This window comes from Phyllostomus discolor, chromosome X, assembly GCF_004126475.2.
Source record: "Phyllostomus discolor isolate MPI-MPIP mPhyDis1 chromosome X, mPhyDis1.pri.v3, whole genome shotgun sequence".
NCBI lineage: Eukaryota > Metazoa > Chordata > Mammalia > Chiroptera > Phyllostomidae > Phyllostomus > Phyllostomus discolor.
The window spans coordinates 57,851,901-57,876,063 of NC_050198.1; the positions used below are offsets into that span (position 1 = coordinate 57,851,901).

The window sequence follows — 24,163 nt, forward strand, 5'->3', positions numbered from 1 at the left end:
GAAATAAAGGCTACACATTCCATTCAATTCTTAATATCAGAGTATCTGTAGGAATGGATAAATACCAGAGAAGTTTGCTTTGAGGCAGAGATGAAAATACCAAAATAGAAATTCACACTACTTAGGAAGTAACAATGACAATATAAGGAAAACAAAATCTACCTGCCATTCAAACTCGCTGTCCGACCAATCCCAGTATGTGCTAATAGAGGAAGAGACATCACTGCACACACTCCCCTCAGGGAATAAGTCAAAAGAAGTGAGGTCTTGATCATCTAATAAGGAATAGCAATCATCTTGGTCTCCAACAGAAACTGATGAAAACAGCTCCTCACTGCATTCTGAGCTGGCAACACTTGTTCCACAAGAAGTTAAGTTCCACCTTAAAAACAGAAAACAAAAGAAATTACAACAGGAATTACAGAATTCACCCAATTTAAAGATATTAATAACATATTTATAACATTTATGAGAAATGGCAGTATATTTTAGTATTTTAGGTATGATAATGATATTGTGATTGTTTTCAAAAAAGCCCTTATATTTTAAAGATTTTATTTATTTATTTTTAGGGAGAGGGGAAGGGAGGGGGATAGGAAGGGAGAGAAACACTGATGTGGAAGAGACACATCAATGGATCAGCTGCCTATCGCACACCCCCCACTGAGGACCTGGCCCGCAAACCAGGTTTGTACCCTGACCAGGAATCAAACTGGGGGCCTATTGCTTTGCGGGGCGATGCCCAACTCACTGAACCATGCTGCAAGCCCTTATCTTTTACATCTACATACTATTGTAAAATATTTATGAATGCAATATGTCTGGGATTTGTCTCAACATAAGGTTGATAAATCACTATGGATATTGATAAAACACATTACGATATGTGAATAACTGCTGAACCTGGGTGATGGGTATGTCTGTTTCATTACACTATTCTCCCTACTGTGTCTGAGAAATTTTGTTATACAGTATTTGAAAAAAAGTATTTAGATGAAGGATAAAGTAAAAGCTTTATCCACAAACAAAACATATACAAGGTCTGTCCAGAACAAGTCCAGCCATTGTTAATATAACAAGAACTGTTTGTGCGACATGAAATAACATGGCAGCCAAGGAGAGTGGACTGGAATGCACATGTGTGAACAATGATGACTTCACTGTACTAGTCAGTGGAGGTGGTAGACGCTGTTGAGTGAGCATGTGCACTGTGTGGCTGTGCATTCAAAATGACTGAGCAAGTAGGGCAAGGAATCTGCATCAAATGTTGCATTAAGCTTGAACATTCCTCTGCGGAAACTATTTGGATTATTCAGAAGGCCACAGCTATAGGCAACCGCTGAGTGGCAGCTTCATCACACATCATGCCCACTCACGCATCATGTCTTCTGCAGAGATGGCAAAACATCAAATCACCCAGGTGATTCAACCCTGCTTACAGCCCAGATATGGTGCCCTGTAACTTCTGCCTTTCTCCAAAACTAAAGTCACCTTTGAAAGGGAAAAGATCTCAGATCACTGATGAGATTAAGGATAATACAACAGGGTGGCTTATGGCAACTGGGAGAAGTGTGTGTGGTCCCAAAGTGCCTACTTTTAAGGGGACTGAGATGTCATTGTCCTGTGTACAATGTTTCTTGTACCTTGTAACTTCTTCAATAATAGTGTCTCTATTTTTTACAGTACATGGCTGTGTATCCAAAGCAGCATATGAGTGCTCATTTCACCACAACCTTAACAAATCCAGTGCCTCCCATACCCCAACTAGGAATCAAACCCACAAATTAAGTAGGCATGTGCCTTAACCAGAAATTAAACCCACAAACTTTTGGTGTACAGAATGATGATCCAATGAATTGAGCCACCTGGCCAAGGGTGGAATTTTCTTTTCTCTCTTTTTTAAAAAGATTTAACTTTTTATTTATTTTTTTGACATCCCAGGGCAAGTAGAAGGAAGGAAATAACCAAATCAGAGCAGAATTAAACAACATAGAGACTAAAGAAACAATTCTAAGGATCAAAAAACTCAGAAGCTGATTCTTTGAAGAGATAAACAAAACTGACAAGCCTTTAAGTACGCTCATCAAGAAAAAAAGAGAGGACCCAAAGAAACACAATCAGAAATGAAAAAGGAGAAATTACAACCAACACCACAGAAATACAAAGGATTATAAGAAATTACTGTGAAGAACTATATGCCAAGAAATTTGAAAAGCTAGGTGAAATGGACAAATTTCTAAAAATATATAATCTTCCAAACTGAAAGAAGAAGAAGCAGAAAGCCTGAACAGACCAATAACAGCCAATGAAATTGAAGCAGTAATCAAAAAACTCCCAGCACAAAAAAGCCCTGGACTGGACAGTTTCACAGGAGAATTTTACAACACATTTAAGGAAGAGCTAACCCCTATCCCTCACAGATTTTTCAAAAAAATCCAAGAAGATAGAAGATTCCCAAACTCTTTTTATGAAGCCAGCTTCATCCTAATCGCAAAACAAGATAAAGATACAAAAAAAGAAAGAAATTATGGACCAATATCACTGATCAACATAGATGCTAAAATCCTCAACAAAATATTGACAAACTGCATTCAGCAATACATTAAAAAGATCATACACCATGATCAAGTGGGATTCATCCCAAGGATGAAAAGATGGTACAATATTCACGAATCAACATAATACATCACATAAACAAAAGGAAACATAAAAACCACATGATCATATCAATAGATGCAGAAAAAGGATTTGAGAATTTACAGCACTCATTTATGATAAAAACACTCACCAAAGTAGGAATACAGGGAGCATTCCTCGTCATAACAAAGGCCATATATGAGAGACCTACAGCCAATATCATACTCAATGGGCAAAAACAAAAAGTTTTCCCACTAATATCAAGAACAAAACAAGGATGTCTGCTTTCGCCACTTCTATTCAACATAATATTGGAAGTCCTAGCTACAGTAATCAGACAAGAAAAAGAAATAAAAGCCATTCAATTTGGAAAGGAGGAAGTAAAACTGTCATTGTTTGCAGATGACATGGTAGTGTATATAGAAAACTCTACAGACTCCAACAAAAAACTACTTGATCTAGTAAGTGAATTTGGAAAAACAGTCGGATCCAAAGTCAATATTCAGAAATCGAAGGTATTTTTGTGCACCACGAATGAAATATCAGAAACAGAAATCAGGAAAAAAATCCCTCTTGCTATAACAACAAGAAAAATAAAACATCTTGGAAGAAACCTCACAAAGGAGGTGAAAGACCTATACTCAGAAAACTCCAGAATGCTGAAAAAAGAAATTAAGGAAGACACAAATAAATGTAAGCATATATCATGCTCATGGATTGGAAGATTTAACATCATCAAAATGGCTATACTACCCAAGCAATTTATACATTTAACATAATCCCTATGAAAATACCAATGACATATTTCACAGACACAGAACACATACCTCAAAAATTTATATAGAACCATAAATGACCCTGAATAGCTGCACAAATTTTGAAAAGAAGAACAATGTAGGAGGGATCACCATACCTGACATCAAACTATATTACAAGGCCATGGTAATCAAAAGAGTCTGGTTCTGACATAAGAACAGACACAAAGATCAATAGAACAGAATAGAGAGCCTAGAAATAAACCCAAGTCCCTGTGGTCACTTAATATTCAACAAAGTGGGCAGGAACATAAAATGGAATCAAAATAGCCTCTTCAAAAAATGGTGTTGGGAGAGATGGACAGCTACATGCAAAAAAATGAAACTCGACCACCAACTTAGACCATGCACAAAAATAAACTCAAGATGGATAAAAGATTTAAATATAAGTCATGATACCATAAAAATCCTAGTGGGGATATAGGCAGGAAAATCTCAGATATTCCACGCAGTAATATTTTCACTGATATGCTCCCTAGACCAAGGGAAGAATAAACAAATTAGACTCCATTAAAATAAAAAGCTTCAGCACAGCTAAAGAAAACATTAGCAAAATGAAAAGGGAACAACTCCATGGCAAAATTTATTTGCCAATGATACCTTGGATATCCAAGGGTTTGACATCAAAATGGTTTGATATCCAAACTATATAAAGAACTCACACAACTCACACAACTCCACCTGAACAGACCCTTCTCCAAGGAGGACATACAGAGGGCCCAGAGACATATGAAAGGATGCCCAGCATCACTAGCCATCAGAAAGATACAAATTAAAACCACAATGAGATACCACTTCACACCAGTCAGAACGGCCATCATAAACAATTCAACAAGCGACAAGTGTTGGAGAGGATGTGGAGAAAAGGGAACCCTAGTGCACTGTTGGTGGGAATGCAGACTGGTACAGCTACTGGGAAGAACAGTATGAAATTTCCTGAGAAAACTAAAAATGGAGCTGCCTTTTCACCCAGCCATTCCACTGCTAGGATTATATCCTAAGAACCCTGAAACACCAATCCAAAAGAACCTATGCCCATCAATGCTCATAGTAGCACAATTTCCAATAGCCAAGTACTGGAAGCAAACTAAGGGCCTATCAGTAAATTAATGGATCAAAAACCTATGGTACATTTGCAAAATGGAATACTATGCAGCAGAATAAAGAAGGACTCCTCACCTTTGCAAAAGCATTCATGGAACTGGAGAGCATTATGGTAAGTGAAATAACCCAGGTGGCGAAAGAAAAATATCATATGATCTCACTAATAATTGGAACCTTATCAACAAAACAAGCAAGCAAGTAAAATATAACCAGAGACACTGAAATTAAGAACAAACTAACAGTAACCAGAGGGGAGGTGTGAGGTGATAATGGGGGGAGGGGAAGGGTTGTCATGAACATGTAAAAGACACATGGACAAAGTCCTTCTTCTAAGAAGCCTTTTTTCTTTTTCTTTTTTCAATTTAATCTTCATTGTATTTTTCCCATTACCATTTAGTGCCCTTATACCCTCCCACCCCAGTAAACACCACATTGTTGTCCAGGTCCATGAGTTCTTTTTCCTTTTTGCTCAATCCCTCCACCCTCTAACCTCCCCTGCCACTAGCTGTCAGTCTGTTCTCCATCTATCAGTCTGTCTCTGTTTTGTTTGTTAGATCAGTTTGTCCATTAGATTCCACATAAGTGAAATCATATGGTATTGGTCTTTAACCAACAACCTTATTTCACTTAGCACAATGTTCTCCAGGTCTATCCATACTGTTGCAAAGGGCAAAAATTTCTTCATTTTTTCTTTATTAAAAAAAATAACAATGGCATGAGACCTGGCTCATACTTGAAACAATCATTCAAAATAGAAAAAGAGTATATTTTACGATTAGAGATGTTTTAATTCTATTGCCTTTTAATTTGCAAATAATATTTTTATTATCAAAGGCATTGTGGATAAAAACAATGTAGGAAATACTTTAATCCACTACTTGGGGTGGTATTCAATTGGCATAATTTTTTTTGAAAAGCAGTTGGTAATTGTGTGTGTGTGTGTGTGTAAATAAATAAATCAAGAGCTTTGCCCTGGCTGCTGTGGCTCAGTGGATTCAGTACTGCCTGTGAACCAAAGGATCACTGGTTCAATTCCCAGTCAGGACACAAGCCTGGGTTGCGAGCCAGGTCCCCAGTTGGGGGTACATTAGAGGCAACAACACATTGATGTTTCTTTCCCTCTCTCTCCCTCCCTTTCCCTCTAAAAATAAATAAATAAAATCTTTTTAAAAAGAGCTTTAAAATGTTCATTCCATTTAACTCAGTAATCTAGGAATCTACCCCATTTCTCAAACAGAAACTTGGAAAAAAGATGTATGTACAAATATGTCTAAACAATATTATTATAGCAAAAAAAGGGAAAATAAATATAACAAGGGTTTAATCTTTAAAATACGCAAAAAACTAACAGAACTCAACACTTGGAATACAAACAACCCGGTTAAGAAATGGACAAAAGGGCAGAGGGAAGATGGTGGCGTGGTAGGAGGGGGCAGATTCCACTTCCCCCTAACATACAGGATAAAAACCTAGCCAATCAATGGAGGAACAGAACAAACAGCCAACAGTACCACAGCATATATGAAAATAGGAGATCAAAAATTGTAGTGGACACTGAAAAACTAGATGGTAAGGAGAGTGCTTCAGGACAATAAGGGCCCAGGGATCAGCAAAGGGACCAGGGCAGCTGCAGCCCCAGACCCAGCGCTGGGTCTCCCACAGAGCTCTTGGGAGAGAGCTGGGTCAACCGCTGCCTCCCTGGCCAAACAAGGTTTGAGCAGCACTGGGGGAAGCCTGGTTGCTTGAAGTAACAGAGAGGGGAGTGAGGACTGAGCCGCCTAGCCCTGCACCCACACCCACACCCACAACCCGGGAAAGTGTGTTTCGTGAAAGACCCGGAGCCTACAGCCGTGAACCTGAGGAAGGCGAGTGTGCTCCGCAGGAGGTCCCGAGCCCGCAACAGTAAACCTGTGGAGAGCTTGCTCAGGAGGGCCCGGATCCCACACCCAGTGCACTGCAGAGAGGTGCCAGGCTGGCTCTGGGGTAAGTGCACACGCACTAGGCTGACTGACTGCTGAACAGGAAGGGAGAAAAGCTATACCAATCACCCTTCAGCCTGCTGCAGCCAGCAAGACCAGAAAAACTGGTTTGGCCAGTTTGAAAGCAACAATAGGTTTTTTTGTTTCATTGTTTGATTTTTTAAGTAACTTTTTATTTTTTAATTCTTATTATTTTTATATCGCTCAATTCCTTTTGCTTCTCTTTCTTCCTTTCTAGTGTTATTCCTTCTTCCTTTCTTTCCAATTTTATCTGTTCTTCTTTCCAACTCCCACTTTATTTCTTCTTTTCCTTGTTTTTTTCTTTCCTTTTCCTTTCTTTTTAAAGACATGAAAGTGAGGAAAAAAAAAAACAAGAATTGTGAAAGATCTGAGTTGGACCCAAAGAGGGGGCATCCCAACAGCTGAGACAGTGAGACAAATTTCATTTTGCTATGACAGAGAACCTGCAAGTTATTGCATGTTTGTATTATTATTTTTCATTATCCTCACATCTTTTATTTTAATATTATTTTTGTAATTCTCTTCTTTCTGTATGGTCTTCTTCGCTTGGCTGGTTATATTGTGTCATTTCACAGGTTTCCCCTGTTATCTCATTCATACTGTATTGCTAATTTCCTGTCCTTAACTTCATTTGTGTTCCATTACTACACTACTTAAGGTTCTACACTCCTTATTCCTGTTATCTAGATCTCATAGATTCTGTCATGTGATTGTGGCTCTAATATCACTGTAAATAATAGCTATTCCATACAATTGTAAATACTACACAACATCCCTCCCAGATCTTAGCCCACTTCATGATTTCCTGAACTCTATTACTGTAGTGGTTAACTCTGTTCTCTCACACACTACACCTATTTACTATCCTTTACTCTCACCTTAACTCAGAATCTGAACTCTCACAACCTCACTACTTTCTAGATCCAACTCAAAATCCTTCACTCCACGACAACAGTCTTATCTTCTTTCCATCCTTTCTAAAAAGTGGCTGAGTGGAAGATCACAATTAACACTATCCATAGCCAAAGGATCACCTATCTCTTCTTCACCAGCAGCTACTGTAAAGATCATAGAATACTCTCTTGCTGTCTTAAACCATTTTGCCTTACCCCTCTAACTGACCACAAAAAAAGAATAGGGGGAGACTGTGAACACCAGGATGCTCAAAGGAGACTGCACCACTGAATCTCACAGGTATTCTACCACAGGAGTTCATACCATAAACCCAGGGAGCAAGAACAGATCAATTTAAGAAGCAGGGGCTAACAAGAAGACTCTCACAAACAATGGGAAGACAAGGAAACAATCCCCAAATGAAAGGAAAAGAGGGAGCCTCAGAAAGAAGGCTAAGTGAAATAGAGGCAACTCAACTATCAGATATCAAATACAAAGCAATGATAATCAGGAAGCTCAATGAGCTACCAGAAACTACAGGGAAACTACAATGAAATCACTGCAAACTATATCAACATGAAAAAGGAAATAGGAACTATCAACAAGGGTCAAGAGGAAATGAAGAATACAATTTCTGAACTGAAGAACACAGTAGAAGGAATGAAAAGCAGGATCAATGAAGCAGAAGACTGGATGAGCGAGCTAGAGGACAAAGTAGAAAATACACCCAGAAAAAGCAAGAAATGGAAAAAAGCCTCAAAAGAATGAAGAGGGATTAAGACAAATGCAGGACAATATGAAACATAAAAATATCCGTATAATAGGGATACCAGAAGAAGAAGCGAGAAAGATAGAAAGCCTATTTGAAAAAGTAATGATGGAAAACTTCCCTAATTTGATGAGAGAAAAAGTCCCACATATCCAGGAAACACAGAGAGTCCCAATCAAGAGAAACTGAAAGAGGCCCACCTCAAGACACATCATAATTAAAATGGCAAAATTTCAAGACAAAGAGAGAATCTTAAAGGCAGCAAGGGAGAAACAGGAAGTAACATACAAGAGAGCCCCAATAAGTCTAGCAGCTGGCTTCTCAATGGAAACACTCCAAGCCAGAAGAGAATGGCAAGAAATATTCCAAGTAATGAGAACCAGAGGCCTGCAACCAAGGTTACTTTAACCAGCAAGGCTCTCAATCAAGCTAGAAGGCCAAATAAGGAGATTCCAAGACAAAATAAGCCTAATAGAATACATCTCGACCAAACCAGCTGTCCAAGTCATGCTAAAGTGACTGCTTAAGAAAAGAAAGGAAAAGAGAGAGGGAGAGGGAGAGAGGAACACAAGGATGAAAATGGCAATGAGTAAGTACCTATCAATAATAACATTAAATGTAAATGGACTAAATGCTCCAATCAAAAGACACAGAATAGCTGAATGGATAAGAAATCATGACCCACACATATGCTGCCTACAAGAGACCCACCTCAGGACAAAAGACCTACACAGACTTAAAGTGAAGGGCTGGAAACAAAATTTCTAAGCAAATGGACAAGAAAAAAAATGCCGGAGTAGCAATACTCATATCAGACAAAACAGACTTACAAAAAAGGGACATAAAGAGAGACCCACAAAGTCACTTCATAATACTCGGGAAGAATCCACCAAGAAGACATAAACTTTGTAAATATATATGCACCCACCATAGGAGCACCCAAATACATAAAGAAAATCTTAGAGAACTTAAGGAAAGATATTAACAGCAACACAATTATAGTAAGGGATTTTAACAACCCACGGTCAAAAATGGACAGATTTTCCAAACAAAATATCAACAAAGATATTGTGGCATTCAACAATGACCTACATGAAATGGACTTAACTGATATATATAGAGCCCTCCATACCAAAGAAGCAAAATATACATTCTTTTCAAATGAACATGGAACAATGTCAATGACAGACCACATGATAGGACACAAAACAAGCCTCAATAAATTCAAGAAAATTGAAATCATACCAAGCATGTTCTCTGACCACAAGGGACTGAAACTAGAAAACAACTCCAAGGAAAAAAAAAAAAGCAACACACTCAAAATCACAGAGATTGAATAGCATACTATTAAACAATGAATGGATGAAGAATGAAATTAGGGAAGAAATAAAAAAGTTTCTAGAAACAAATGAAAATGAACTCACAACAACCCAGAACTTATGGGACACAGCGAAGGCATCCTGAGAGGGAAGTTCATAGCAATACCAGCCTACCAAAAAAAGACAGAAACATTTCAAACAAAAAAACCTAACCCTACGCCTACAAGAACTGGAAGAACAACAACAAAGACAGCCCAGAGCAAGTAGAAGGAAGGAAATAACCAAGATCAGAGCAGAATTAAATGACATAGAGACTAAAAGCAGAATTCTAAGGATCAATGAATCCAGGAGCAGGTTCCTTGAAAACATAAACAAACAGACAAGCCTTTAAGCAGACTCATCAAGAAAAAAAGAGAGAGGACCCAAGAAACATAATCAGAAATGAAAGAGGAGAGACTACAACTGACACCACAGAAATACACAGGATTGTAAGAAATTACTACAAAAAACTGTAGGCAAAGAAATTTGAAAACCTAGGTGAAATGGACCAATTTCTAGAAAAATAGAATCTTCCAAAACTCAATGAAGAAGAAGCAGAAAGCCTTAACAGACCAATAAAAGCAAAATAAATTGAAGCAGTAATCAAAAAACTCCCAACACACACAAGTTCTGCACTGGATTGTTTCACAGGAGAATTCTATAAAGCATTCAGGGAAGAGCTAACCCCTATCCTTCACAAACTATTCCAGAAAATCCAAAATGATGGAAGACTCCCAAACTTTTTTTTATGAGGCCAGCATCATCCTAATCCGAAAACCAGACAAAGACATAACAAAGAAAGAATTCAGACCAATATCACTGATAAACATAGATGCTAAATTCCTCAACAAAATATCGGCAAACCGTATCCAACCCTACATTGAAAATGTCGATCATAGGCCCTGGCTGGTGTGGGTCAGTGGATTGAGCGCGGGCTGGGAACCAAAGTGTCCCAGGTTCGATTCCCAGCCAGGGCACATTCCTGGGTTGCAGGCCATAACCCCCAGCAACCGCACATTGATGTTTCTCTCTCTCTCTCTCTCTCTCCCCCTCCCTTCCCTGTCTAAAATAAATAAATAAAATATTAAAAAAAAAAAAAAAAAAAAAAAAAAAAAAAAAAAGAAAATGTCGATCATACACCATGACCAAGTGGGATTTATCCCAGGGATGCAATAATGGTACAATATTCACAAATCAATAAACACAATACATCACATAAACAAAAGCAAAGACAAAAATCACATGGTGATATCAATACATGCAGAAAAAGCATTTGATAAGGCACAGCACCCATGTATGATAAAAACACTCAGCAAAGTGGGACTAGAGGGAGCATTCCTCAACATAGTAAAGGCCATATAGGAGAGACCTACAGCCAACATCATATTCAATGGGCAAAAACTAAAATCTTTTCCACTAAGATCAGGTACAAGACAAGGGTGTCCACTTTCACCACTCGTATTTAGTATAGTATTGGAAGTTTTAGCCACAGCAATCAGACAAGAAAAGGAAATAAAAGGCATCCAAATCAGAAAGAAGGAAACAAAACTGTCACTGTTTGCAGGTGACATGGTAGTGTACATAGAAAATCCTATAGGCTCCACCAAAAAACTGCTCTACCTAATAAATGAATTTAGCAAAACAGTGGGATACAAAGTCAATATCCAGAAATCAAAGGCATTTCTGTACACCAACAATGAAACAGCAGAAGCAGAAATCAAGAAAAAAATCCCATTTGATATAGCAAAAAGAAAAATAAAATACCTAGGAATAACCCTAACCAAAGGGGTAAAAGACCTGTATTTAGAAAACTACGTAACACTGAGGAAAGAAATCAAGGAAGAGATCAACAAATGGAAACATATACCATGATCATAGATTGGAAGAATTAACGTCATCAAAGTGTCCATACTACCCAAAGCAATTTACACATTTGATGCAATACCTATTAAAGTACCAATGACATATTTCACAAACATAGAACAAACACTTCAAAAATTTATATGGAACCATAAACAACCCTGAATAGCTGCTGCAATTCTGAGAAAGAAGAGTAAAGTAGGAGGAATCACAATACCTGATACTAAACTGTATTACAAGGCCACTGTAATCGAAACAGCCTGGTACTGGCATAAAAACAGCCACATGGACCAATGGAACAGAACAGAGAACCCAGAAATAAACCCAAGTCTCTATGGTCAATTAATATTTGACAAAGGGGGCAGCAACATAAAATGGAGTACGAATAACCTCTTCAACAAATGATGTTGAGAGAACGGTACAGCCACGTGCAAAAAAATGAAACACGATGTACAAACATTAATTAAAGGTGGATGAAAGATTTAAATATAAGCCGTGACACCATTAAAGTCCTAGAGGAGAACATAGACAGGAAAATCTTAGATAGTTCACGCAGCAACATTTTTACTGATATGTCCTCTAGAGCAAGGGACATAAAGGAAAGAATAAACAAACGAGATCTCATCAAAATAAAAAGTTTCTGCACAGCTAAAGAAAACAGTATTAAAATAAAAAGAGAACCAACTGTACGGGAAAACATATTTGCCAATGATACCTCAGACAAGGGTTTCATTTCCAAAATATATAAAGAACTCACATGACTCAACTCTAGGAAGACAAGCAACCCAATTAAATGGGCAAAAGACTTGAACAGACACTTCTCCAAGGAGGACATACAGAGGATCCAGAGACACATGAAAAGATGCTCAATATCACTAGTTATCAGATAGATGCAAATTAAAACCACAATGAGATACCACTTCACACCAGTCAGAATGGCCATCATAAACAAAGCAAGAAACAACAAATGTTGGAGAGGTTGTGGAGAAAAGGGGACCCTAGTGCACTGTTGGTGGGATTGCAGACTGGTACAACCACTATGGAAAACACTATGGCATTTTCTCAGAAATTTAAAAATGGATCTATGTATCCATAGTATCCATCCAATGTATAATTCCACTGCTGAGACTATATCCTAAGAATCCTAAAATCCAAAAGAACGTATCCACCTCAATGTTCATAGCAGCACAATTTTCAATAGCCAAGTGCTGGAAACAACCTAGGTGCCCCTGAGTAAATGAATGGATCAAAAAAAATTTACACAATGGAATTCTATGCAGCAGAAAGAAAGAAGGAGCTCCTACCCTTTGCAACAGCATGGATGCAACTGGAAAGCATTATGCTAAGTGAAACAAGCCAGGCAGTGAAAGACAAATACCATATGATCTCACCTTTAACAGGAACCTAAACAACAAAACAAACAAACAAGCAAAATATAGCCAAAGACACTGAAATAGAGAACAGGCTGACAGTGATCAGAGGGGAGAGGTGAGGAAATTTCATGGTAATTTCAGGGGAGAATGGGAAGGGTTTACAGGATCAAATATAAAGGACACATGGACAAAAACTAGGGGGGTTGGAAATGGGAGGGAGGTAGGGAGGGATGAGTGGGTGGGCTGGGATGGGAGTAAAAGACAGAAAACTGTACTTGAACAACAATTAAATTAATTTTTTTTTAAAAAAAAGAAAGAAATGGACAAAAGACCTGAATAGACACTTCTCCAAGAAGGACATACAGAGGACCCAGAGACATGAAAAAATGCTCAACATCACTAATCATCTCTCTAATCATCAGGGAAATACAAATTAAAACCACAATGAGATATCACCTCACACTGCTCAGAATGGCCATCATAAACAAATCAACAAACAAAAAATACTGGCAAGGTTGTGGAGCAAAGAGAACTCTAGTGTATTATTAGTGGGAATGCAGACTGGTGCAGTCACTGTGGAAAAGTGTGTAAACTAAAAATCGAACTGCCTTTTGACCCAGCAATTCCACTGCTAGGATTGTACCCTAAGAATCCTGAAACACCAACTCAAAAGAACCCGTGCACCCCAATATTCACAGCAGTGTTATTTATAACAGCCTAGATCTGGAAACAGCCCAACTGTCCATCAGTACATGAATGGAAAAAAAGCTGTGGTACATTTATACAATGGAATACTATGCAGCAGTTAAAAAGAAACTCCTACCTTTTGCAACAGCATGGATTGACCTGTAGATGATTATGCTAAGTGAAATAAGTGAGTTAGTGGAAGACAAATACCGCATGATTTCCTTTCACTTATATGTGGACTCTAATGAACACAATAAAAGAAGGAACAAAATAGTAACAGAAGATACATAAAACAGACTGACAGCTGCTGGAAAGGTGAGGGGAGTGAAAGATGGTGAAGGGATCAATGATGGTGAAGGGATTAACAGACAACATGTATGCACAACCCATGGACAAGGACAACAATATGGGCATGGGCTTAGGGAGGGAAGAGAGTGGGGCTGGGTGGAGGTGGGAAAAGGGAGAAAATGAGGGAACAATTGGTACAGCATAAGCAAGAAAAACAAAATGTTTTAAAAAGTAACAACATCAAAATGTTAAGAGTTATCTTTAGTGAAAGGGACCATGAGTGGTCATTACAGTTTTGTATATGCCCACAATTTTCTATAATGAGTTTTCATAATAAAACTTTGCATGATTCTTTCAGACTGTTCTATCAGTTTCAAATGTGTAACAATCACTGTGTACATGTGCTCAGCACTGAACTATTCAAATTTACAAAGCCTTTATATCTTATTCCACTAAGAGAAAGCTACCTAAGACAAACATCCTAGCTATAACCATAATATTATTCACAAAGCAGACTTTCTCTATACTGTAAAAAGAAAAATGTAGAAAAGAATTCCAATGAAATGGGTTTTAACTCAACCACTAGGCTTGCTGCCCAAAATTTATTTACAAAAAAGAAAGGTAGTCAAGAATATTTATCCACAAGGTTTTTCACTAATAATAAATAGACAAAGGACTTTCAATGGTATTTTGGTAAAATTAGGAAAAGCATGTGCTACTATTTCAGCAATAAATAAATAAGGTATCTAGGAATACATTTAACCAAGGAGGTAAAAGACCTGTACTTGGAAAACTATAGGGAATTGAAGAAACTATCAAGTGGAAGCATATACTGTGTTCATGGATGGGAAGAATTAACCTCATTGAAACGTCTATACTACCCAAAGCATCCATAGATTCAACGCAATTCCTATTAAAATACCAATGGCACATTCCACAGAACTAGAACAAATATTCGAAAAAAAGACACCGAATAGCCTCAGCAATCTTGAGAAAGAAGAACAAAGTTGGAGGTATCATACTACCTGATATCAACCTATACTACAAGGCCATTGTAATCAAAACAGCCTGGTTCTGGCCTGACTGGTATGCCTCAGTAGGTTGGGCATCATCCCTCACTCCCAAGGGTCCTGGTTCAATGCCTGATAAGGAAGGGCACATGCCTTGGTTGTTCGACAGGCCCCAAGTGGGGGCCTGTGAAAGGCAACCAATTGATGTTTCTCTCGCACATAAATGTTCTCTTCCTCTTTCTCTCTCCCTCCCCTTCTTTCTAAAAATAAATAAATAAAATTAAAAAAGAAAAAAACAAAGAAAAGCCCTGGCTGGTATGGCTCAGTGGATTGAGTGCAGGCCTGAGAACCAAAAGGTCACTAGTCTAACTCCCAATCAGGGCACATGCCTGGGTTGTGGGCTAGGTCCCCACTTGGGAGCATGCAAGAGGCAACTGATCCATGTTTCTCTCAAATAATGATGTTCCTCTCTCTCTCTTTCTCCCTCCTTTCCCCTCTCTCTAAAAATAAATAAATAAAAAGTAAAAAAAAAAAACAGGAAAAAAGCCTGGTACTGGCTTAAGAACAGGAATACAGATTAATGGAATCAAACAGAGAGCACAGAAATAAACCCACACCTTAATGGTCAATTAATATTTGACAAAGGAGGCAGGAGCATGCAACAAAGACAGTCTCTTCAATAAATGGTGTTGGGAGAAATGGACTAGTATATGCAAGAAAAATGAAAGTAGACCACCAGCTTACACCATATACCAGAATGATTTCAAAATGGATAAAAGACTTAAACAAAAGTCATGAAACCATAAAACTCCTAGAAGAAAACATAGGCAGTAAAATCTCAGACACCTCTTGTAGCAATAGTTTTGCCAATGTATCTCCTAGAGCACAGGAAACAAAGGAAAAAATAAACAAATGGGACTATGTCAAACTAAAGAGTTCTGAACAGCAAAAGAAACCATCAACAAAATGAAAGGGAACCCACTGTATGGGAGAACATGCTTGCCAATGATATACTGGATAAGGGGTTAATATCCAAGGGGTTCTTAATATATAAAGAACTTACACAATTCAACACCAGGAAGACAAACAATGCAATTAAAGAATGGGGAAAGGTCAATAGCTATATGAAAAAATATTAAGCATTGCTAATCCTCAGAGAGATGCAAATTAAAACCACAACAAGGTATCATCTCACACCTGCCAGAATGGCTACAATCAATAAGTTAACACACAAGTACTGGCAAGGATGAGGAGAAAAGGGAACCCTAGTACACTATTGGTGGGAACCCAGACTGGTGCAGCCACTGTGGGAAACAGTATGGAATTTCCTCAAAAAATTAAAAATGGAACTGCCTTTTGACCCAGTAATCCCACTTCTGGGAATATATCCTAAGAATTCCAAAACACCAATTAGAAAGAGTATATGCACCCCTATATTTCATTGCAGCGGTATATACAATTGCCAAGATATGGAAGCAACCTAAGTTCCCATTTGTAAATGAGGATAAAAAGGCTGTGGTACATTTACACAATGGAATACTACATGGCTGTAGAAAAGATGGAACTTATACCTTTTGTGACAGCATGAATGAACCTGGAGATTATTATGCTAAGTGAAATAAGCCTGTCAGTGAAAGACAAATACCATATGATTTCACTTATATGTGGAATCTAATCAATAAAATACAATCATGAACAAAATGAAATAGAAGCATAGATACATGGAACAGACTGACAGCTGTCAGAGGGGAGGGAGGAAAGGGGAATGGATGAAAGGTGAAGGGATTAGGCGAAGAACATATATGCATAACCCACAGACACAGACAACAGTGTGTTGATGGGCAGAGGGAAGGGGGCAAGTAGGATGGGTGGGGGTGGGCAAAGGGATGGGGGATGAGGACATCTGTAACACTGTCAACAATAAAAAAAATTAAAAAGGAAAAGCATGTGCACCATATACATTATTTTGCAGCCCTTTTTCTCTCAGGTAGACCTAACCATTATCTCTCAGGATGAGAATCCAGCCAATGAGACCTGTGGAATAAAGTCCTATTATAAGGCTGATGAAAATCGTTCCAAATCTATACCATTCATTCTCAGGGAACATTCCCCTAACATGAGTATTCATCACTGACTCCCTGTCAGACCCCCCATAGAGCCCTGACTTGGGCTACTCCTCTGGAGCCCCAAGGTCCCAAGTTAGAGCAGATGACATGAGCCCCCTAACTCTACTCACTCTAATTCCAAACTCTTCACCCAGTGACCTCAATTGTCTGGGAATCATTACACATTCCTCATACCCCATCTACAGTCTTGAAAATAAAAACATTTCAGGTCATTTTTAAAGCCATTTCTTGCATTTGGGTTTCTAAGTTCATCCCATCCATCTCCTGTCATACCACCTTCTCTTGTGTTTTCAATTTCTGCCTTTCCTATGTGCTGTTTCTAAGAAGCTAAAATCTCTATTCCTGGAAAAGAAAAACTAAACGAGGCAGAAAACAAATAAATCTTTATTTTTTGAAATATTACTACATCTCCTCTTCTCCCTTCACTGCAAAATTTATTGAAAAGTTTCATCTACTGTCTCAACTGTTTTAACCACAGTTCCAGTACTTTGACACTGAACAATTGTGAAAAGTGTGTGGAAGGATAGTGCCTCACTTTTGTACACCCTATTGGCAGGATACAAAATGAACTGTTGTACAAAGCAGTTATTCATTTGAGTGATGTTAGAGCCCTGTGTTTTTTGTATCACCCACCCCAGAGTTAGAGGGCTCGTGTCATCTGCTCTAACTTGGGACCTTGGGGCACCAGAGGAGTAGCCCAAGTCAGGGCTCTATGGGGAGTCTGACAGGGATTCAGTGATGAATACTCATGTTAGGGGAATGTTCCCTGAGAATGAATGGTACAGATTTGGGCTCTGTCATGCTACTGGAATTTCTGTTCTGATTACTCCCAAATCTACATGTCTAACCTGGATTGTTCTCCAAAGCCTGATCCCCATTCTTAACTTGTCTCAACAAGTCCCCAAACCAAATTCCTCCTGCTTCTTTACCCTATCTCACTTCATGGAATGTGGTTCTCTCACCTGCAACTCACAGCTCTTCTATACCTCTATTTCTATAATGAGATAGGAAAAATGTGGGTGATACAAAAAACACAGTAGTCTTAGGTTTTTCTGGTTAGTGGTGACTGAAAACAGGACTCTAACATCATTCAAATGAGTAACTGCTTTGTACAACAGTTCATTTTGTATCCTGCCAATAGGATGTACAAAAGTGAGGCACTATCCTCCCACACACTTTTCAAAATTGTCCAGTATCGAAGTACTAATGAACTCCAGAAAGATGAAGAAAATAACACATCAAGAAGTTCATATTAACCCCCTTCATCTCACAATTTAATTACAGCACCTACCAATAGCATTATAATTATTTTAAATTTGCTAAACATCCTTTTTTTATGATGGTGGAGGTTTCAGTGAACAATTGCTAAGAGAAAACCCACAACTACATCAGAAAAATCCTGTCACCAAAACAAACAAACAAAAGTCTTCATCACTATATACATTCCACATCAACATTTCAATTTGAAAAAGTAGCCCTGGCTGGTGTGGCTCACTGGATTGAGTGCCAGCCTGCAAATCAAAGGGTCAGTGGTTCGATTCCTGGTCAGGACACATGCCTGGGTTGCAGGCTGGGTTGCCAGTGGCAGGGGAGGGGCACGTGAGAGGCAACCGCACATCGATGTTTCTCTCCTTCTCTTTCTCTCTCCCTTTCCCTCTAAAAATAAATAAATAAAATCTTTTTAAAAAATTTAGACTTCTGGCCAAGATGGAGGTATAGGTAGATATGTTTTGCCCCCTCGCACACCAAAAGAAAGACAACAACAAATTTAAAAACAAAAAATAACCAGAACTTCCAGAAAATTGAACTGTATGGAAGTCCAACAACCGAGGAATTAAAGAAACATTCGCCCACACCGGTAGGAGGGGTGGAGATGGGCAGATGGGATGGAGAGGACACATGACAAGTCGGTAGCTGGCAGACCAGGTGGTCCCACATTCGCATGCAGTTAAACTGGGAGAAACAACTGTGGAGTGAGACACACCATGAAACCCAGGGTTCCAGTGCAGGGAAATAAAGCCTCAAAACCTTTGACTGTAAAAACCTCTGCAGGTTGCAGTGGCAAGGGGAGAAACTCCCAGCCTCATAGGAGTTCATTGGGAAGACCCACAGGGTCCTAGAATGTACACAAACTCACCCACTTAGGAATCAGCACCAGAAGGGCCCAATCTGCTTGCAAGTAGCAGGGGAAGTGACTGAAAGCCAACCAAGAGCCAAACAAGTAGACTTGTTCCCTCTGGGACTCCTACCCCACATACAGTGCCACAAAACAGCAACATGGGCTGCCCCACCCTGGCGAATACCTAAGGCTCTACCACTTCCTACGCGTAACAGGCATGCCAAGCCAAAAAAACATAGCCCAAATGAAAGAATATATCAAAGCTCCAAAAACAAAATTAAGCAATGAAGAGATAGCCAACCTATCAAATGCACAGTTCAAAACATTGGTAATCAGGATGTTCACAGAAATGGTTGAGTATGGTGGCAAAATGAAGGATGGAGTGAAGACCATGCCAAGTGAAATGAAGGAAAATGTACAGGGAACCAACAGTGAAGAGAAGGAAACCAGGACTCAAATCAACGATTTAGACCAGAAGAAAGAAATAAACATTCAACCATAATAGAATGAAGAAACAAGAATTCAAAAAAAATGAGGAGAGGCTTAGGGACCTCTGGAAAAACTTTATACATTCCAACATCTGAACCATAGGGATGCCAGAAGGAGAAGAGGCAGAACAAGAAATTTAAAATTTATTTGAACAAATAATGAAGGAAAACTTCCCCAACCTGGCAAAGGAAATAGACATGCAAGTCCAGGATGCTCAGAGAGTCCCAAAGAAGATAGGTCTAAGAAGAAACACACCAAGACACATTTAACTAAGTTACCCAAATTAAAGACAAGGAGAGAATCTTTAAAGCAGGAAGAGAAAAGGAGACAGTTACTTACAAAGGAGTTCCCATAAGACTATTGGCTGATTTCTCAAAAGAAACCCTGCATCCAAGAAGAGGCTGGAAAGAAGTATTCAAAGTCATGAAATGCAGGGACCTACATCCAAGATTACTCCACACAGCAAAGCTATCGTTTAGAATGGAAAGGCAGATAAAGCGCTTCCCAGATACAGTCAAGTTAAAGGAGTTCATCATCACCAAGCCCTTATTATATGAAATGTTAAAGGGACTTATCTAAGAAAAAGATGATCAAAAATATGAACAGTAAAATGACAACAAACTCACAACTATGGACTACTGAACCTAAAAACAAACAAACTAACTAACTAAGCAAACAACTAGAACAGGAACAGAATCACAGAAATGGAGATCACATGGAGGGTTATCAGCAGGGAATGGGAGGGGAGAGAATGGAGGGGAAAGTACAGGGAACAAGAAGCATAATTGGTAGGTACAAAATATACAGGGGGAGGTGAAGAATAGTATGGGAGCCCTGGCTGGTGTGGCTCAGTGGATTGAGCACCAGACTATGAAGCAGAGGGTCACTGATTTGATTCTCAGTCAGGGCATGTGACTGGGTTGTGGGCCAGGTCCCCTTTGTGGGCCCTCCAGAGGCAACCACACATTGATGTTTCTCTCCCTCTTTCTCCCTCCCTTCCCCTCTCTCCAATAATAAATAAATAAAATATTTTTTAAAAAGAATAGTATGTGAAATGAAGAAGCCAAAGAACTTAAATGTACGACCCATGGACATGAACTAAGGAAGGGGAATGCTGATGGGGGCAGTACAGGGCAGAGGGGAATAAAGGCAAGGAAAAAAAGGGGACAACTGTAATAGCATAATCAATAAAATATATTAAAAATAAAATAAAATAAAATATTTAAGTTGTTTTCCTTATTGAAATTCATTCATTCTCCCAAAATTCCAGACAATGCTTATTTGGTCATAAAATCCTAAAAGATACTACTAGGAAAGTGAATTATACAAAACTGGTTGTGTTCATATAATTTACTTTCCACTGAACCTAGACCAGTGACACACCAACCTAAGTCACAGGTGACTCTAACCTGAATACCACAAACATTCAACCTAAGGGATTATTAATGATAACACCTCACTCTCCTGGTTAATGAAGGATGAAAATATAGCCCAAAGTCCAATAAATGAACAGGTACAGAATTGTCATCATCCTAAGGCCCTTATCAACAGCATTATTTAAACAATCTCTACATTTTTCTTATCAGGCCACAATGAAGAAGCAAAATAAAGGCCAATCAAGTGTCTATCAGCTGACAAGCTTTGTCCCTTCCATGAAATTTGTTTTATAATGACTAAACACAAAGTAGAATATCAGTACTCAACTATACAGATATGATTTTTGGATTCTTGCTTGAATTGGTGAATGATGTAATGTGAAGAAAAAAAAAAGTGACACATAAAACTCTAAAATAAAAGTACTCCTGAATCCTTACCCATGTATGTGATTTAGCTGTTTGCTTCTCCTTGAAAAGTAATAACTAGAGCATATGATAGTGTACTCTCGAACACTATATCATGAGAAGGGGTAAGAAGGCAGAAAGAACATTCCAGAAAGAAAAAGGATTTAAAAGGCAAGGTAGCCCAGGGCAGTAACATCATCTGCTCTAAATATTGCTAATTCTGCTTCCCCTAATCTCTGCTGAAAAAGATACAGAGCAAGATACCTTTGACCTCCTATAGTCATTCCAAGCCTTATAAAAAGTAGGGTAGGTGAGGAAGGTTTTTTAAAAGCAAGCAGTAACTAGGAAAAATAATGCTTGGCTTGGAAAAATTGAGGCTGAACAGAAACTTCCCCCTCTATCTTCACTGCCCCATTGCAAAACAACCTTGATTTTACCATGGTCTCTGAGAAAAGTGGTAGGAAAACACAAATGAAACTGGGGAGGAGAAAGCTGTAAGAAATGTGTTCTTCTCCTTGCTTCACTTCCCATCACCCCAACCTATTTTTGGCAGTGCTTACCCTGAGCCTCTGTCCCCATACTCCCTTGCCCTCATCATCAGAGCAAGCTAATTATGAAATCATTTTACCTCCCTGTGTATTTAACTTGATCTAATGCTGCAATATGTAAATGTCAAATAAATGCAAAAGTATTCAAATTTATGCTCTTTTCCAATGCAAAAAAAATCTAAAGACAATTGATTTCATGAGTATGTGATATTCATGTTATAGTTGCCTCACGGAATAAATAGACTTCTGTAAGTTAGTCTAAAAAACTATAACAATCATTGGAGCCATTAGCTCTGTCCCCAAGTTTCAGCATTGGCTCCCAAGGAGTAATCCTGGTTTCGCCTAATTCAATTTTATGACCTTGAACTCAGTCTTTTTTTCTCTGGGATTCAGTTTACTACCACTTTCTTTCCAAACGTGTCATACTGATGTTCTGGATGACTGCTTAACTATCGCACCTTACTTCTATATTAACTGTCTTTTAGGTAAGAATCATGTTTTATACATTCCTTATATCTGGCATAAGTTCAGTAAATCTGTAGACTGATTTAAGAGATGGCAAGGAACATATAAAAGGCATTAAAATATGGAAGGATTTGTTTATGCTAATATTATAAACTGGATCAGAAATCAGAACTAAATTCCTTAATTCATCTGCAGTATTTTCCATACCTGAACCCCTCTCCTCCTTCATTTTTCTCCACACACCCTCCCAGGCCTTTGCATATGTATCTTGAACATATTAAAGGTTGGGGATACCTATAAAACATCTTCAAATTCCCCATATTCGGTGTAACACTTAAATGCTTGCATCAAAGAATTCTCCAGAATACACCCTTCTAATAAAACCAGTTAGGGGATGCACCTTCTGAATAAATTTGTATTAAGCAAGCCTATTATAAGCCCCGCTCCACCCTTCCACTCAGGAACAAATCAAAGGATGTACATGAAAGAATCAAGAATCTTCCAGATTTAAGCTTATACATTTTGGGAGGGTCTACAGCACGAAGGCAAAGAGTTCTTAAATAAGAAAGGTAAGAGAGAATTGTCCGGTTTCCTACAGCTTCACTAAAAATGGGGGAGAGTTGGAAATAGAGTTGTGAGACAGGTTAGAAATTGGGAGAAATTAAGATTATAGCTTTAAAAGTGCCACCTTTCAAAAAATCCATGGATTGATTTTGAGCCATCAGAAATGGAAGGGATTAAACTTTTACGGGTAGTAGGAAACAGGAACAGTTAAAAGTCAAAAATGGGGTTTGGAATTCGCAGGGGACGGACGGGGGTGCGGGGAGAGGGAAGGGAGGCATCACTACGGTCAGAAAATGAATGGGAAAAGAGAGTAAAATGCCGGCCGAATGGAAGATCGGGAGGGCAGGGGTGAAAAGAGGGAGGGTAAAAAGGAAGGAGCCCGGGAATGAGTGATAGTAGAAGAGAAAGGTGGGGGATGGGGCATAAGGAAGTGCAGACTCAGGGTGAAGCGCCAGACTAGAAGGCGACCCACCGGCCCCAGACCTGTGACAGGGGTGTGGGCAATCTGCCCTTACCCCCAGCGGCGGTACATACCTGTTGGTGTGGAAGCGGTGGAGTGGGTCGGTGCGATGGCAGGAGGACAGCTGGCAGCCGAAGTCGCTGATGTCCAGGCAGCCGGGCTCCTCGCTGGGGCATGTGCCCACCCCGCGAGGGGGTCCAAGTAGCGGGAAGGGCTCCTCTGGGGTCAGAAACTTCTCGTAGGAAGTGGTCGCCGACGCTTCGTCGGACATGGCTAGAGATGGCCGGGCTCGGGTTACCTCTCTGGGCCTAGGCTGCTCCCACATCCGCCCCCGTTCCCACTCTAACCTGCCCACTATTGCCGCCGCGCCTGGGCGTGCCAGCCACAGTTCACCAGCAGGCTGAGCGCAGCGGCCTGCCACAGCTCCTGGGAGTGCGGTGCTGCGAGAGGAGACTGCTCCAGGCCGCAGCAACCCGCTACCAACGACTCAGTCCCCAGTAGCCCCCGCATTCGTCTCAGCCCGCTGCAATCACTGCTACCACCCAGCCCAACCCCGTCCGGGCGCGGTGCGGCGCCGCGCTGCTGCTGCTGCAGCCGCCGCCGCCCGGCCCGCCCAGCCCCGCCCACTGCACTTGCAGCCCGCAACTGCTGCGGTCCGCAGGGCGTCTGCCAGGGTGGGTGGGGGTGGGGGGACAGCGGGAAGCCGCTCCCCGCGCCCCCTGCTGGAGTGGAGGAGGAACTGAGCCGCCGCTTGCCTCAGGCGCCGCTGCAATGCCCACCTGGCCCTCCAAGTGGCCAGTTAGGGATTCCAGGAGC

At 39.7% G+C, this 24,163-nt stretch overlaps 1 protein-coding gene across 1 annotated transcript in view; it reads right to left on the reverse strand.

Moving 5' to 3' along the window:
* Window positions 1–23,958, reverse strand: part of FAM199X (family with sequence similarity 199, X-linked) — a 45,576-nt gene extending 21,618 nt beyond the window's left edge. The window contains exons 1-2 of the mRNA XM_028523016.2: window positions 23,422–23,958; window positions 163–382 (exon numbers count right to left, since the gene is read on the reverse strand). Coding sequence (XP_028378817.1) covers window positions 163–382; window positions 23,422–23,672 — 471 coding nt within the window. The 5' untranslated portion in view covers window positions 23,673–23,958. The remainder of the gene's footprint in view (window positions 1–162; window positions 383–23,421) is intronic.
* Between the last annotated feature and the right edge of the window lie 205 nt (window positions 23,959–24,163).